This window comes from Condylostylus longicornis, unplaced genomic scaffold (assembly GCF_029603195.1).
Source record: "Condylostylus longicornis isolate FDR11 unplaced genomic scaffold, ASM2960319v2 ptg000100l, whole genome shotgun sequence".
Classification (NCBI taxonomy): Eukaryota; Metazoa; Arthropoda; class Insecta; order Diptera; family Dolichopodidae; genus Condylostylus; species Condylostylus longicornis.
This window is the reverse complement of record NW_026578068.1, coordinates 3,978,316-3,993,571: the sequence shown is the minus strand read 5'-3', so window position 1 is coordinate 3,993,571 and position 15,256 is coordinate 3,978,316. Positions and strand designations below refer to the sequence as shown.

Sequence of the window (15,256 nt, the reverse complement as noted above, 5' to 3'; positions counted from 1 at the left end):
ATCTGTTATTAGATTTTTTATATTTATTTTTTTTGACTGGGCTTCAAAAGTTCAGGATGCGAAAACATAGCCTCTCCGAACTAATTGCCAACCTCAACCTTCTCGTGGTGAAGCCTGTTTAAAACAAATGAGGATAGGGCGACCGAGTATTGGCGGTATAACCATAGCGAAAAACATCCTGGATTAAATACCCAGTGATAACAAGATGGCCCTCCAAAGATGGGGGTTAGGCGTGGGGCTAACTACCCAACCCTGTAAAAACCAAACCAGTTACGAACTCTTTAGGAATGCCTCGGATATACGATGGAAACAACAGATCACAGACCCGGAAACGTTTAAAAGGACATGATTTGAAAATTGGTACATGGAATGTTCAGACTACGATGAGACCTGGAAAAATGAACGAAATTGCAAGTGAAATGATGAAAAACAATTTAGATATAATAGCTTTACAAGAAATAAGATGGATGGGATATGGAAAAATAAATAAACCCGATTTCTCTATATATTACAGCGGGGATAATTTTAGATCTGGAATGTGCGGCACAGGTTTCATTCACACCGATCAACAAGAGAATGTGTAGCATTAGAGTTAAGGGAAAATTTAATAATATAACAATCATATCTGTATATGCCCCTACAGAGGAAGCAAATGATGACGAAAAGGATGAATTTTACGAAGAATTGAACAATTTATGTGAAGGAATACCTGACTATGATACATTAATTATAGCAGGTGATCTAAATGCGAAGATTGGTAGGGAACGGTGTATACAACAAGTGGCTGGAAGATTTTCGTTGCACAATGAGACGAATGAAAATGGAAGGCGTTTATATCAATTTGCTAATGAGAATAATCTAAGAATAAGGAGTACAGCTTTTGAAAGAAAAAATATACATAAAGGAACATGGAAGGTTCCAGAAAGAAATGTAGTGAACCAAATAGATCATGTACTAATATCAAAGAGATGGGCAACATCAATAATTGATGTGCGAACTTACAAAGGTGCAAATTGTGACAGCAATCATTTTCTGGTCGTATCAAAACTGCGACAGAGAATCTCCAATGTAGTAAAGCAGAAAGGAGTAAAAAGAAGAAAATGGAATACGGATAATTTAAAAAATGAAGGTACAAATGAGAATTTCCGTAATATTGTAGAAAGAAGACTTGAAGGTGAAATAAATAACGCAAGAAGTATCGATGAAGAATGGGATCAGATGGAAAATGCGATGAGGAGAACAGCAGAAGAAATAGTAGGCTAAAAACAAACAGAGCGTAATATAGAGTGGTTTGATCGGGAGTGCAAGGATGCAATTGTTATTAAAAATGAAACCTACATTTAATCGCAACAGAGGAAGGCCAAGAACGAGATGGGAAGACAATGTTAAAAATGACACCATTAAACTTCAAGTCAGAAACTGGAAAACAGAGGCTAAAGATCGAGAAATATGGGAGCAAATAGTAAAGAAGGCCAGGAGCTTACCAGGAGCTGTAGAGCCAAAGAAGAAGAAGAATTTTTTTTAACATAAATAACGTTAATTTTACGCAAATGTACTTACTTTGCTGTCTTAAAAACTTGCTTTTCAATTATTTTTTTCAATTTTCAAAAAAATGCTTTATTAATTCATTTTATTTTCCTTTTACCAATAACTTGCATCTAATAAAGAACTAATTTCACATTTTATTTATTCTTCTTTTTTTATTACTCGCCCTCTGCTGGAGCACTCTAAGAGATTCTTTTTATATTGTAATTTTTAAATTATACATACATATGTACATATATTTTGTTTTGTGTCATTTTTTTAAAATTGTTTTTGAAATATAAAAATAATAATTTTTTTGGTTTTTTCTGAAAATTTTCAAAAAATCAAAATACATAAACGTATATCACAGTTTATTAAGTTTTGTTCATAAATCACTAGTTAAGCTCTGAGCTAGCAAAGACGGAAACCATATAATAGAATAATACGTACTAATTTGCAAAAATTTTAGTTTTTTCAACAAGTGTCAATCTATATGTGTATAATATTAAAATTTTAATTTTTATAAAAAAGTTTTTAAATTTGTCTAAAAAAGTATTCAACTGAATGTGCCATTTTTTTAACTTATTTTTTTTTCGATAATGTGAATATCGAAATGTGTTCTTTTTAATTACAAGTCTTGATAGCACAAGTAAAATCATCGCCAAATAATTATGTATACAATTATTATAAATAATTATGTGAATGTTATCAAGCGGAGTATCTTAAAGTAAGTTTTTTTCTGTAGTATAGTAAGAGTATACATAATTTTTGCGCAAAGTGGAAACTGCAAAATTTTTTCCAATTTGATAGCAATCAAGCAAGTGGTTGCACAAACGAATCTTTCGACATGTTTTCAAGCTTATCTTATGCTGCGTTTATATGCAGCTTGAAACCGACTCCAAGCGAATTTAAGCTAATATAAACGATACTTGACTTTTCAGGTCAAATCGATTCGATAAAATTAATAGCTCGAAAATCGATTGTGTATACGTTGATTGAAAGGTGGATATTATAATGTAGTGGATATGATGGAATTTAATTGTCAAATTCAAGTCGATTTCACGTAATATTATTTCATTCTGTAGTACAGTATATACGGAGATTTAGTTTATTAGTATATACTATATACGGAGATATTAGTTGCTAATCAGTGTAGAAAATGTTGCAAACATGTTCAATATTTTGTGTTTTCGCATTATTTGAATACAAAGGTTCACAAAATCAAAGTTGTTTATGAATTATATGCATGAAGTATCATAAATATTGAAAAGAGTTGTACAACATTATACATTAAAAAAAATGAACATATTATTTAATAAACAATTTTCTAAAAAAGTAGCATATTGTGTTTTTAACAAAATGTGCTGTTCTATTATTACATATCCCTGCAAAATGAGCGACACATTTGTGATGCATCTGTAGGGATATGTATACTTCAACTGTCAACATGACACCATTACCGCTAAAAAACGTCAAAACAAAAAAGAAACAAGACAAAAATGTTTTTGGCTTCATTTCTACAATAAATTATAAAATCGCATGGTTTTGAGCTTGCGATTGTATAATTGACAGCAAAGATATTTTCTCATCCTATGTTGTCTCCATTTTGAAAAGTAAATTTACTGTACAAAATTCTGAAGAATAATAAAAAGTCAGTAAGTTGTTCGGTTGTTTTGATGTAAACAAAAAATTTGAAACAAAATATACAGCAAAACAATAAATATTTCTATAGATTTGGAAGAAAAAGTAAATGTCACTCTGCAAAAATGAATATAAAAAGATCGTCTGCAGTTGAAGAAAATGGTGAATTATTTGAAAAAAAGAAATTCGCCAATCCACTTCATATACAAAGGCTTGAAGCTAGTTTGAATATGGGCTCCTTTATGGCATATGCACATCATGTCTTATCCCGACCAATAGTAAGTGATAGTGACTCAAATGATTCTGAAAATGGTAAAGAAATGCATCAAGGTGATAAAATGGTTGGGGGATTTAAACTATCTAAACAAGGTTACTTTATATATAATTGATACATACAGAAAAGTTTTTAATATAATAAATTTTAGAACGGAGAGCTGATAAACTTCAAGTTTTCAATTTCTCCCAAATCGATGCTGAACGTAAATGGTTGCAGGATGTGCTTTTAAGTGATACCGAAAGTGAATCCGATATTTCAGACGAAGATGATTATATTAAAATTATGTTAAAACAGCATATTATGGAACAAAAATTTAGAGAAAAATATTATAAAAAGCCAAGTGTAGGTTCCAGAAATTAGATATATGAGACTTCGAAATTTTTGAAAGTTTCTTTCGTTGTAGAATTCTCAGTACGCCTATTACGGTGCAGGTCTACTGTCAAATTACGATCAATTTCCAGATCATCAGCGCTCAATAGTAGGTCCAAGGAAACGTAGAAGAAAAGAACGCGAAAAGAAAATTAAAGAACACAAAACTAAAAGTCATAAGGATAAAAATGTTAATAAACCTAACCAGACGGAACCAGGAGAAATCGATCCAAATGATATTCCCGATTTAGATTGGGAAGATTCAAGTTTACAAATTAAGGAAGAAGTAGATGACGATGATACTCAGGGCGGTTTAGGGCTCCCCGGCAGTGGAAGAGGAAGAAAGAAGAAATCATTAAAGATGACTCCGGAACTCATGGCCGTTAGGAGGCGGAGGGCTTGGCAGACAATGGCAAAAAAGGAATTAGGTAAAGTACAAAGAGCCAAGGTCAATAATCACAAAGAAATGCTCCAAAGTTGTAAAAGGGTTGCTACAATGTGTATGAAAATAACTCGACAAAAAGCCATGGCTTCACAAAAACTTATGAAAGATTTAGTTTGGAGAGCAAAGAGATTAACTAGGGAAATGCAAGGTTATTGGAAACGTTATGATCGTGTTGAAAGAGAAAATAGACGCAGAATGGAGAAAGAGGCTGAAGAACAGAGAAAGTTAGATGTAGAAATAATTGAAGCAAAACGTCAGCAAAGGAAATTAAATTTTTTAATAACTCAAACAGAATTGTATGCGCATTTTATGTCTAAGAAATTGGGACACGGAACAGAAGAAGAACAAATCAGAATATTGCAACAATTGGATGAAGAATTGAATCCAAGACTGGCAGCTATTGACGACTATGATTCAGATTTAATGAAATTAAAAGCTCAACAAAATGCTGAAGATGCATTTAGCGCAGAAAAAGCTAGAACGCAACAATTTAATGTTGCAGCAGAAGAAAAAAAAGTAGCTCCGACCATAGGTGATGATGGTATCGCAGAACTTCCTCAGCCTCATTTATTTACAGGAACCCTTAAGGGCTACCAAATAAAAGGTATGACCTGGTTGGCAAATTTGTACGATCAGGGAATTAGTGGCATTCTAGCGGATGAAATGGGTTTAGGAAAAACTGTACAATCAATTGCTTTACTTTGCCATATAGCTGAACGTTATGGAGTATGGGGACCATTTTTAATAATATCACCTGCTTCAACTTTGCACAATTGGCAGCAAGAAATGCAAAGATTTGTACCAGATTTTAATGTCGTTCCTTATTGGGGTAACCCAAATGAACGAAAAATTTTAAGACAATTTTGGGAACAAAAAGATCTACATACAAAAGATGCAAGTTTTCACGTTGTGATCACTAGTTATCAACTCGTGGTTTCAGATTATAAATATTTCAATAGGATAAAATGGCAGTATATGGTTTTAGATGAAGCACAAGCAATTAAAAGTAGTTCCTCGCAACGTTGGAAATTGCTTTTACAATTCAATTGTCGAAATAGACTGTTATTAAGTGGTACTCCTATTCAAAATAGTATGGCTGAATTATGGGCTTTACTGCATTTTATTATGCCTACATTATTTGATTCTCATGATGAATTCAACGAATGGTTTTCCAAAGATATCGAAAGTCATGCTGAAAATAAGACTGGGATTGATGAAAAACAAATATCGCGACTTCATATGATATTAAAACCATTTATGTTGCGCCGTATTAAAAAAGATGTGGAGAATGAACTTTCTGATAAGATTGAAATAATGGTATATTGCCCGCTTACAACACGGCAAAAGCTATTATATATGGCATTAAAAAAGAAAATTAAAATAGAAGATCTATTGCATTGTGTTGGTGCTGAAGGACATCACGTGGATAAAAATTTTACTTCAAATCTTATGAATTTAGTTATGCAATTCAGAAAAGTTTGTAATCATCCCGAATTGTTTGAAAGAAGAGATGCAAAAAGTCCATTCTCAATGAAATGTCAAGAATATATTATACCAAGGCTAATTTATGATGATGGAATATTATTAACATCTATACCAAGCAGAAAGCATTTACTATATAATAGGTTTGCCAATATATTAAGTTTTTAAACTACATTTTATAAATTTTATTTTTATTTTAGGTTTAGTATATTTAAAGCAGAACATATACATAGATCAATTTTCGAAAAATTTTCAACAGATAAAAATATTAATTATAAGAATTATATAGATTTAAATTTAAGTAGTTCATTTTCGTGGTCAAGATTTACGAATCATTCACCTAAAGAAATAGAAGACTCAACCCTAAACGGACTTTTATTACTGTAAGAATATAACACATAAATAATATTATTGTTAAAATTTTGGTTTTATCCTTTTTATAGGTTGGAAAATGTTCGTAAATTTAACGAATTCCTGCCTATCCTTGCATATCGCTATAATTGGCTAAATTCACTTCGAAGCTCCAAATATTTATTATTAGAACCAACTTTTATGAATGTTTTAGATAAAAGATATTTAGGAAATAGTATCCTGCAAAATTTTCTATTCACATCGATGGTACATATTTTATAATTTCAAAAATCGTTTAAAAAATAGCTTATTATGTTCTTTTCAGACCATTAACGAAAGTATGGTTTACACCTTCGGAAGCTATACAGTCCGAAATATGCAGGAAACGATTGAACACAGAGTTATTCGTAGTAGAAATCGCAATCGGGAGATTGACTCAAAATCTTTAATAGATTTTGTAGATCCTGTTAAAACTGAAATCAAAGTGGAAGATGACGATAAATCATTTAATAATGAAGACGTTAAAAACATTCCCTCTCCAAACAAAGTTGGAAGACCACCGAAATATGCTGAAAAATCGCCAAAATCTCCGGGAGCTACAACTTTACTGCCAGAATTTCCATATATTCCCCGACAGCCAAAAACATACGAATGTGAAGGAATTGTTTTGCCAAAATTTTTGTGTAATATTGGTCCCAAAGTTCAAGCATATGGCAGAAGACCATAGTGAGTAGGAATCAAACCACAGTTCTTCACTAATAATTTATTAAAATTACTAATAAATAATATATTTTAATTATATAGCTGTGAAAGTAGAGCTGCTGAAACTAATTATATTCGTCACATAACATGCGAAGATTTTGAAGGAAAAGAATTAGTTGATAATATTCTTGCTGAATGTAAACCCGATACAGGTTGGTCATGGATAACAATACCGGATAAACAAACATTAATATCGGATGCTGGAAAACTATCTGTATTAGATAGCTTATTAACTAGGTTAAAATCACAAGGTCATAGAGTATTAATTTATTCTCAGATGACAAAAATGATTGATTTGTTAGAAGTGCGTTCGAATATCAAAATATTTCTGTAGATCTTTTGTTTAGAATTAATTTTTTTTTTTTTGCAGGAGTATATGTGGCACCGAAAATATCGATATATGAGGTTAGATGGTTCAAGTAAAATATCAGCTCGTCGAGATATGGTCGCTGATTTTCAAACAAGAGCAGACATTTTTGTATTTTTACTTTCCACTAGAGCTGGTGGTTTAGGAATTAATTTAACAGCTGCTGACACGGTAAGTTTTATTATTGTTCAATATTCTCAAATTCTAATTTCAAAAAAAAATGCGGAAAATAAAAAAATTGATATATGTAAATATGAATACTAAAAAATATAAAGCGATAAATACCCAAATCGTATTAGAAAATACTCAAATCTAAAGCATATTGGCTTTTATAAGAACATTACGAAACTCCATAATAATTTTAGGCAGTTTGAGTTACATTTGAATTTCATAGTTAGGAGCAAAAGAAAATCTTAAACTCGAGATTGAAAATGTTACAAATTAATCTCTATTAAAATATATCCTATTTTTTTCTCCTTCAAGTTTCATTGATGCAAAGTGACTTCTATTTTGAAATGATTTCTATTTTGATATATTTAGTAAAAATTTCGGTAGTCTTAATATAGTCATCTAATTGTATCACGTAATTGGAATAGTTTTCCATATTATATTCCACAATATAACAAAATATTATAAAATTATTTTTTATCAAGTTCATTGCTTCTCCTTGTGTTTTGAAATTAAGTTTTTTTGAACAAAAAATGTCTTAATGCTAAATATACAATTTTATTTATGTAAAAATATTGCGAGAACAAATTAAAACGTTTATTTTGTTATTAAAAAGTATTAAAAAATCGGTTATAATTAGGACTTAACGAAATATAGAATGTGAAATGAAATATAAAGGGAATAGAAAGAAAGAATTGCTAAATTAAATATACATTCATTTTAAATGAAGTAAAAAATACCCCTAAAGCTGTTAAAAGTATAACACTTTTTCTTCTACATTTTTCTATATTTATATTTTCTATATTTTTTTCTATACATATTATAATCTGTATACAAGAACAAATATATATATATTTATATATTTATGTACTATGTTGTGGAGGATAATAATGAATAATACTGAAATGTTGTGTATTCATACATTGGTGTATATATTTTACTTTAAACGTGCTTAGTATATCTAACATGACATATTCTTGGTACCATAGTGTAAAAGAAAAAAATTTTATATAAAATTAAAGTGCTTTTTAACTTACTTTTTTCTCTACTTAAAAAAATGGATAACAAAATCAAACGACTCAAAGAACTGGGTTGAGAAAAGATATAGGATGAGTAAAAAAGAATTGATTTTTTTTACATAGGTTAAAAAAGGACGTTTTAGATAATTACTGTGTTGCAGTAAATACCGGATTTATTGCGTTATTTTATTTAAAAATGTAAATATTTAATTTATAAGCCCTTATGCTTTGTTGCATTTTTTTTAATTACTAAAGAATTTAACAAAAACAGTTTTACGCTTCCACTTATAAAATGAAATCTAACTAGAAAATTTTAAAAGCTGTAAAATAAAAATGGAAAGTTCTTACTTTTTAATATTTTGTAATACATTAAAAACATAAGTTAGAAACAATTTAGTATTTAATTACTTAAATTTCAAATGTGATTCCTGAACAGACCATGCAATTTTTTGAATTTTACTGTTCGAATTTTTATTCGCTCATTAATAAAAAATTCAGTATAACTATGTATATAAATTTCAAAGAGAACAAGCACGTGCTTAAATTGATTTAATTTTTTCTGATAAAATATATTAGAAAAAATTTTTCGTACATTTATCATCATTTTCTTCCTTTTTTTAAATTAATATTTTTGAAATTCAAGCAATTCTTGCGATTGATCGATATTGTACAATAAGTATATTCTACACTATTAAAATTTATTTATAAAATACTAATAGCTCTGATTATATAGAGATTACAAATATTAAACTAATGTATTTTGATGTTCTTGCAATTTTATACAATAAAACTAAATTTTACATAAACCTTGTTGCTAATTCGAGTTTTGACTTTTTTAAAAAACTTTGATTAAAAAATCTTAAAAACTTTGATTAAAACATGAGCCTGTTGGAATGGGAAACCTACTTGCTGTTCTACATGTACATTCGAACTCAGTGCTAAAATTTCTAAAACCTTTTTAGAACTAATTTAATATTTAGAACAAGTTTGTATCTAAACGAAAGAAAAAATTTCCTTTTGGTGAGCTAAAAATTTAAAATCTTCCTAGAGTAATTTATCCGTCATTGTTGTAAATTTGTACATAAAATATAATTTTTGTGTTTTCTTTTTTTTTGAAAACAATAAATAACAAAAACACTTAAATATTTTAAATCTAAATAAATAAATAATGTTATCCTTTAAAATTTATTATGAATCCATAAATACAGGTGGGGAAGCATTTCATTCATTAATTTTTGTTTGTTTTTAAAATAAAATTTTTAAAATTTTTCTTTCTTTTAATTTGTATTTTAATTTTATATTTTTGAAATTTACAAATTTTGTTATTCGTTTTTTTTTCATTAGTTAAGTTCTAAGACAGGGGTTTTAAAATTCCAATTTAGTTAAGTTTGCAAGGGTTTTCAATTCAAAGCTTTTTGATTCCATAATCGTGAATTGAAATATGAGGAACCCAAAACTTTAAATTTATTTTTATTAATATTTTATTGACAAAAACATTAATTATTATACTTTTATTTAAACTATATTATGTGAAGTATATACAGATACATATATATATATATATATATATATATATACATATATATATATATATAATTAAATATTGACGATGGCTAATTTTATAATTTTGGTTTCTCAATCTATATCTCAATCTCAGTTAATACCTTAGTGCCAACAAAACACTTAATATAATTCAATTAAAATTTATATTTAATAATAAGAACATTATGACGAGGAAATGACTATTATCAATTAAAATATTAAATTAAATGAACTTGTGTTATAAATTAAATGTAATAGGCGAATTTAAATACTCGATATTATACACTCTTATATTGCGGATGTAATTGTATTTATTAATATAAATAACTTTAAATTCTTCCAAAATTATATTTCCAGTTACAACATTTTTAAAGGAAGAAATGAAACATTGTCAATATATTAAACAAGAAATAAATTTTTAGAGTTTGTTTTAGACCCACTTGTTTTAGAAAGTTAATTCTTTCTTGAAAGCTTCTATAGCTTATTACAAAGTATTATTTTTCAGCAGATGGCACATTTTCTTTTGTTTTAAAAGAGAAAAACTTTTATTTTTTTTTTCAATTTATTTATTTTATGAAAATTTGAATATGACCCTGAATGTCCGGAACTTTCCTTATTGTCATTATGTATTATAATTATGAATATATATCTATATCAACTTTCGAATATGTTTGTGCCTTACAAAAATTACGTGACATAATTGATGAATTGTTATTTGCCTAGAATGTCGTATAATGTAACTATTTCTCTAGATATACTGTTCTATAATAAGTATGTATCTAAATACGTACATATGTACACTTAGTTTACACATGTACGTATAATACCGTATTAATATTAATAAGTTTTGTCAAGTTGTTGACATAAAAACTTTATAAGTAACCAGAAAAAATTTTTTTTTTTTTTCGGTTTTTCATATTTATTCTTTCCGTTTTTATTTTTACCGCAAAGAAAATTTATTTTTCATTTCGTTTTTCATACGAGTCTTGCCAGAAAAAAAAATGACAAAGTGATGGTAATAAAAATAAAAATATAATGAAAATAAGTGTGTGAATTTTTAAGTGTCTAATGAAGTAGAAAAACGTTTTTCGTACATAATATGATTTCTTATATTTTATGTATGATTTAAACTAATAGAACCAGAATCACACTACCAACTTTCAATGAGTAAAATAATTGTGCTAATACATATTGGTCCTTATTATGAAAAAATTATCGTGTGAGATACGTTATTTTTGATAAATTTCATAACGTAAAAAAAGCTATTCAAACTTATCAAGAAATAAGAAGAAAAGCTTTTTTGTTGAATATATTTATTGATTTTATCGACTATTGGTTTATAATGTTGTCGTAAAATAGCGATAACTATTTGTTTCCTGTAACGCACATCGGCTCTATCGAATCGCTACAATCACCTGCTATTTCATCTTTAAAATTTGTTTTGTGGTCAAATTTTCAAACCTTTCTAATTAATTTAAATAACGTTTTAATTGTAAAAATTTATTTTTTAATTTCATTGATATTGTTTTCCGAAATATTAAAAATGAATAGAAATTTCGTGTAATTCAAGTAGGATATACTAAATTTTCTAAGATTATACCGAGATATAACATTCTCAAATTTGGCGACGCCTTTGGATGTCGTTCACGTTAAAATCAAATATTTTGTTTCTTTTGCCTTGATTTTTACAAATTTCATACCTAATTATTTAATTTAGAATATTTATGATATTTTAATGTAAATTTTCGAAATAAAATCAATTTCATAAATTTTTAGATTTTCTAATTGAATATAATCAATTCGTTACAATATACATACATACATACTCGTATGTGCATTCCTTTGTACGTCCGAATCAATTTTTCTTTTGTTACTTTTGACTTTAATTGCTTAAATATACATATTTTTAATTTTCTTCCGATGTAGATATTATGTGTCGTATGTTAAATTTGTGCGGATATTCATGTACAATAAAAATATATTCGTTAATATGTGTACTTATGAACATTCATATTTTGTGAATAATAAATTGTCTGAGAATTTATAAATTAAAATATTTGAGTGAAAATTTAATGAATGAGGTTGGCGCATATTTTTTTTTTAATTACGAGTATGCCAAAAAATATGGATGAAGCATTATGAATTTATTTTTGCATGATTTACTTATCACAAAATAAAACAAATTATGTCGTAATACGAATGTAGTCAAAATAAGTGCTCCAAATATCCTATATGAAGGTACATACCAGTACACAACTCTATTGTTTATTACAGGTATGGTATATTAGAATTTTGTAAATTTATGTTAACTTTAGTCAATATTTGCAATTTCCATTTAGGTTATTAAGTCAAATTCAGTTTGTTCTTCTATTGATAAGTTCGGCCCCTTGAAAGGGTTAAACAAACTGTATATTTGAGTAAAAAGAATTTAACTGAGAATTTAACTTCTATTTTTTGTATGAAACCTATCCAAACAAATTTTTGTTTCTAAAATTTCAAGATAACATCTTATTAGCATTTCATTAACAACAATCTTAAGGGTTAATAATTATTAAATTTGTAAAAATTTTATAATTGAAAATTTTTCTTCTCTATGGAAAAATTTATATATAAATTATTTTTGAATAAGAAGCTAATTAAATATTCTTTTTATGAAAATTAAGAGGTCATTGACTTTTGTTTTTAACATTAAAATTTAAAATTAAAAATTTTTGCCAAATTAGTATACCTAATAAAGGAGTATTCCTTTGTCTAAGTGTTGTCAAAATAATTGCTTTTTTTTATTAAATTTAAAATGTCAATTGTTAAAATGTACATAATGTATTTTAGGCTCCAAATTTAAATTACATTTCATTTAAGCATAATATAAAAAATCTATTTTATATATGTATGTACATCTATACATATATGTATATGTATATGTATGTACATAAATACAACTAAAAAGATTCAATTTTAACTTAATAAAAAAGCAATTTAATATGAACATTTTTATTATATTTTCAACTATTAAAAAAATATGTTCTTAAGGCTTTTTCCGACATTAAAATTGCTAATTTAAGAAAAAATAAAAAAAGAAAATATTTTTTTTTTTTAGTTCAAGGCGGCTTCTAAAAATAGAAATATATATTTTTTTTAAATAATATTATACATATATTACCAATATGTGCATGTATGTATGTATGAATAAAATATTAAGTATGTACATACATATGTACATAAAAAAAATATGTATATAGAAAAAAACATTTTGTTTTAAGAATCATTTTTGTTTATAATTATGAGGCCTATTAGCAGTAATGTGGTTTTATATGTACATATATATGTATTTAAAAAAAATAAAAACAGTAACTATAAAAAAGGTTATTATCGTTGTTGCTAGAATAATTTAAAAAAAAATTCGGTATATACTACATATTATGCCCAAGTAAACAAATATTTCATCTGTATTTAAAAACGTGAAAAAATTAGAGATTGAAAAATTTTTAAAACGTACAAAAAATTATTCAACTTTTCTACTTAATTGCCATTAAAATTTTTCTATTCTTATTTTAAGAGAATTTTATGTTCTAAATTCTAAAATATATACATTAAATACATACATATTACTTGTATCTCGTATCGTCATTAAATTATTGAACATTGTATTTACTATACTATTCAAATTATTGCAAATTAATTTTAATTCAGTTAAATCAGTAAAATATGATAAGGTTTGTCTCTTCCCACCAAAAATTGTGTGTTATGACACAGTAATACTGTAATTTTGAAGTAAGGATTTTGAAAAAAAAATTTTATTTTTTTATTTCTACTTTTTTGCCGGTCGAATTAAATACAAGGCCGGTTATATAATCACAGTAAATTTCCCGATTTATGAAAGATCGCTTAAGTTTAAACTAATATAGGAATTGCACAATTATTCTGGTAGGTTTTAATTTTATATGGCAAACACATATGAAATATTTTTAAAAATACAAAAATAATATCTTATGAAAACTATGACATTTTTCGGACAATTGTCATTTTTTTCATTTTAGAATCTATAAATGAATTTTATTATTTTTTATTGAGCAATATTCTTTTTATAATTGAAACAATTTCTTTTTATATTAGTCTTTGAAAAATATTTCCATCTTATTTCGAAATTGAAAAGTTTTAAAATCGTATTTTTACAAATACCCACCAAAGGCAAAATCTTATTTTTTTTTTGTCATAAAATTTTTTTTATGGCTTTGACTTTTAATTTATCCCAATGCTGATTGAAATTTTTTAAAGACTTCAGTGTTGTAAAATTACTTTTAGTTCATAACATTATATGAAAAAAACACAAAATTACTGTGTTATCCACTTTGAAATTGATTATTCAAAAATTAATAAAAATTATGGCAAAAGTAATATAAAATAAATTTAAATTTTTATTGTTAAGTATTTTCGTTTATTATATAATACTGGGATATTTAAGGAAATAAAATAATTATAAATACATAAATGTTAAATAAATAAATAAAAATTGAAAAGAAATGAAAAGAAAAAATGAAAAGAATTTTAAACAAGTTTTAAATTAAATTTATTTAGGCTTATTTACATAATTTTCCTTAAAAACTAATAATTTTATAACTTAGAATTTATTAAACATTATTATAATTATCTAAATATTTTCTAAACAATTAATTGTATACAATTAACATTATATACGTCATACATCACAAACATATTTTACAAGTTTTCATTTTGAACACAAACATTTTATATTAATTATTTCTATTTTATTTAAAGAATAAATAATTTCATTGAATTTTTATGGTATTATAAAAATTAAACTAAAACATTTTAATAATAAATAATTTTTAATTTTTTTTTTGTTTGTAGAAATCGTTGAATGTTTTTTATTTTTTTTTATAATTTTTTGGCATTGATTTGATTATAATGTTAATTATTATTAATTTAATTACTTAAAAAAATTAAAATTTTATTTTTCAAAATATTTGAATTTCAATAATCCATTCTTATTTGATAAATCATAAAACAAGTTCGGTAACGGTTCATGATAAGTCGGAAAACATAAGAGTATATATTTTTTTAAATTTTATTTTACATAATATGAACTATAATGGCCAAAATTGAAATTATGACTAGGGTTTTTAAATGTAATTTAATATTTTATACATTTGCAGAAAATACAAACGTTAACGCAAAATAAAGTTTTTTATATTTTCATCCCATGTTATTCAACTGGACTGTTCTTATAGTTAATGAGATCAACCAGTTTTCAAATTTCCTTTTTTTTTTATATAAATGTAATATTAATT

At 26.2% G+C, this 15,256-nt stretch overlaps 2 protein-coding genes across 3 annotated transcripts in view; both read left to right on the top strand.

Annotated features, from left to right (window-relative positions):
• Positions 1-287: 287 nt before the first annotated feature.
• LOC129614067 (craniofacial development protein 2-like) lies at positions 288-1,263 on the top strand. The gene is made up of 2 exons (XM_055528455.1): positions 288-549; positions 644-1,263. Exons 1-2 carry the CDS (start codon positions 288-290, stop codon positions 1,261-1,263), a joined length of 882 nt encoding a protein of 293 aa, XP_055384430.1.
• Positions 1,264-3,024: 1,761 nt separating this feature from the next.
• The window catches only part of LOC129614096 (chromatin-remodeling ATPase INO80), an 82,033-nt gene continuing 69,801 nt past the window's right edge, over positions 3,025-15,256 (top strand). The window contains exons 1-9 of one of the 2 annotated variants that reach the window (XM_055528494.1): positions 3,025-3,179; positions 3,257-3,534; positions 3,591-3,784; positions 3,846-5,881; positions 5,939-6,121; positions 6,182-6,356; positions 6,415-6,815; positions 6,894-7,155; positions 7,222-7,389. In XM_055528494.1, the coding sequence (XP_055384469.1) occupies positions 3,291-3,534; positions 3,591-3,784; positions 3,846-5,881; positions 5,939-6,121; positions 6,182-6,356; positions 6,415-6,815; positions 6,894-7,155; positions 7,222-7,389 (3,663 nt within the window). In that variant the 5' untranslated portion in view covers positions 3,025-3,179; positions 3,257-3,290. Of the gene's footprint in view, positions 3,535-3,590; positions 3,785-3,845; positions 5,882-5,938; positions 6,122-6,181; positions 6,357-6,414; positions 6,816-6,893; positions 7,156-7,221; positions 7,390-15,256 lie in introns of both variants that reach the window. The other variant, XM_055528493.1, reaches the window with a different exon arrangement.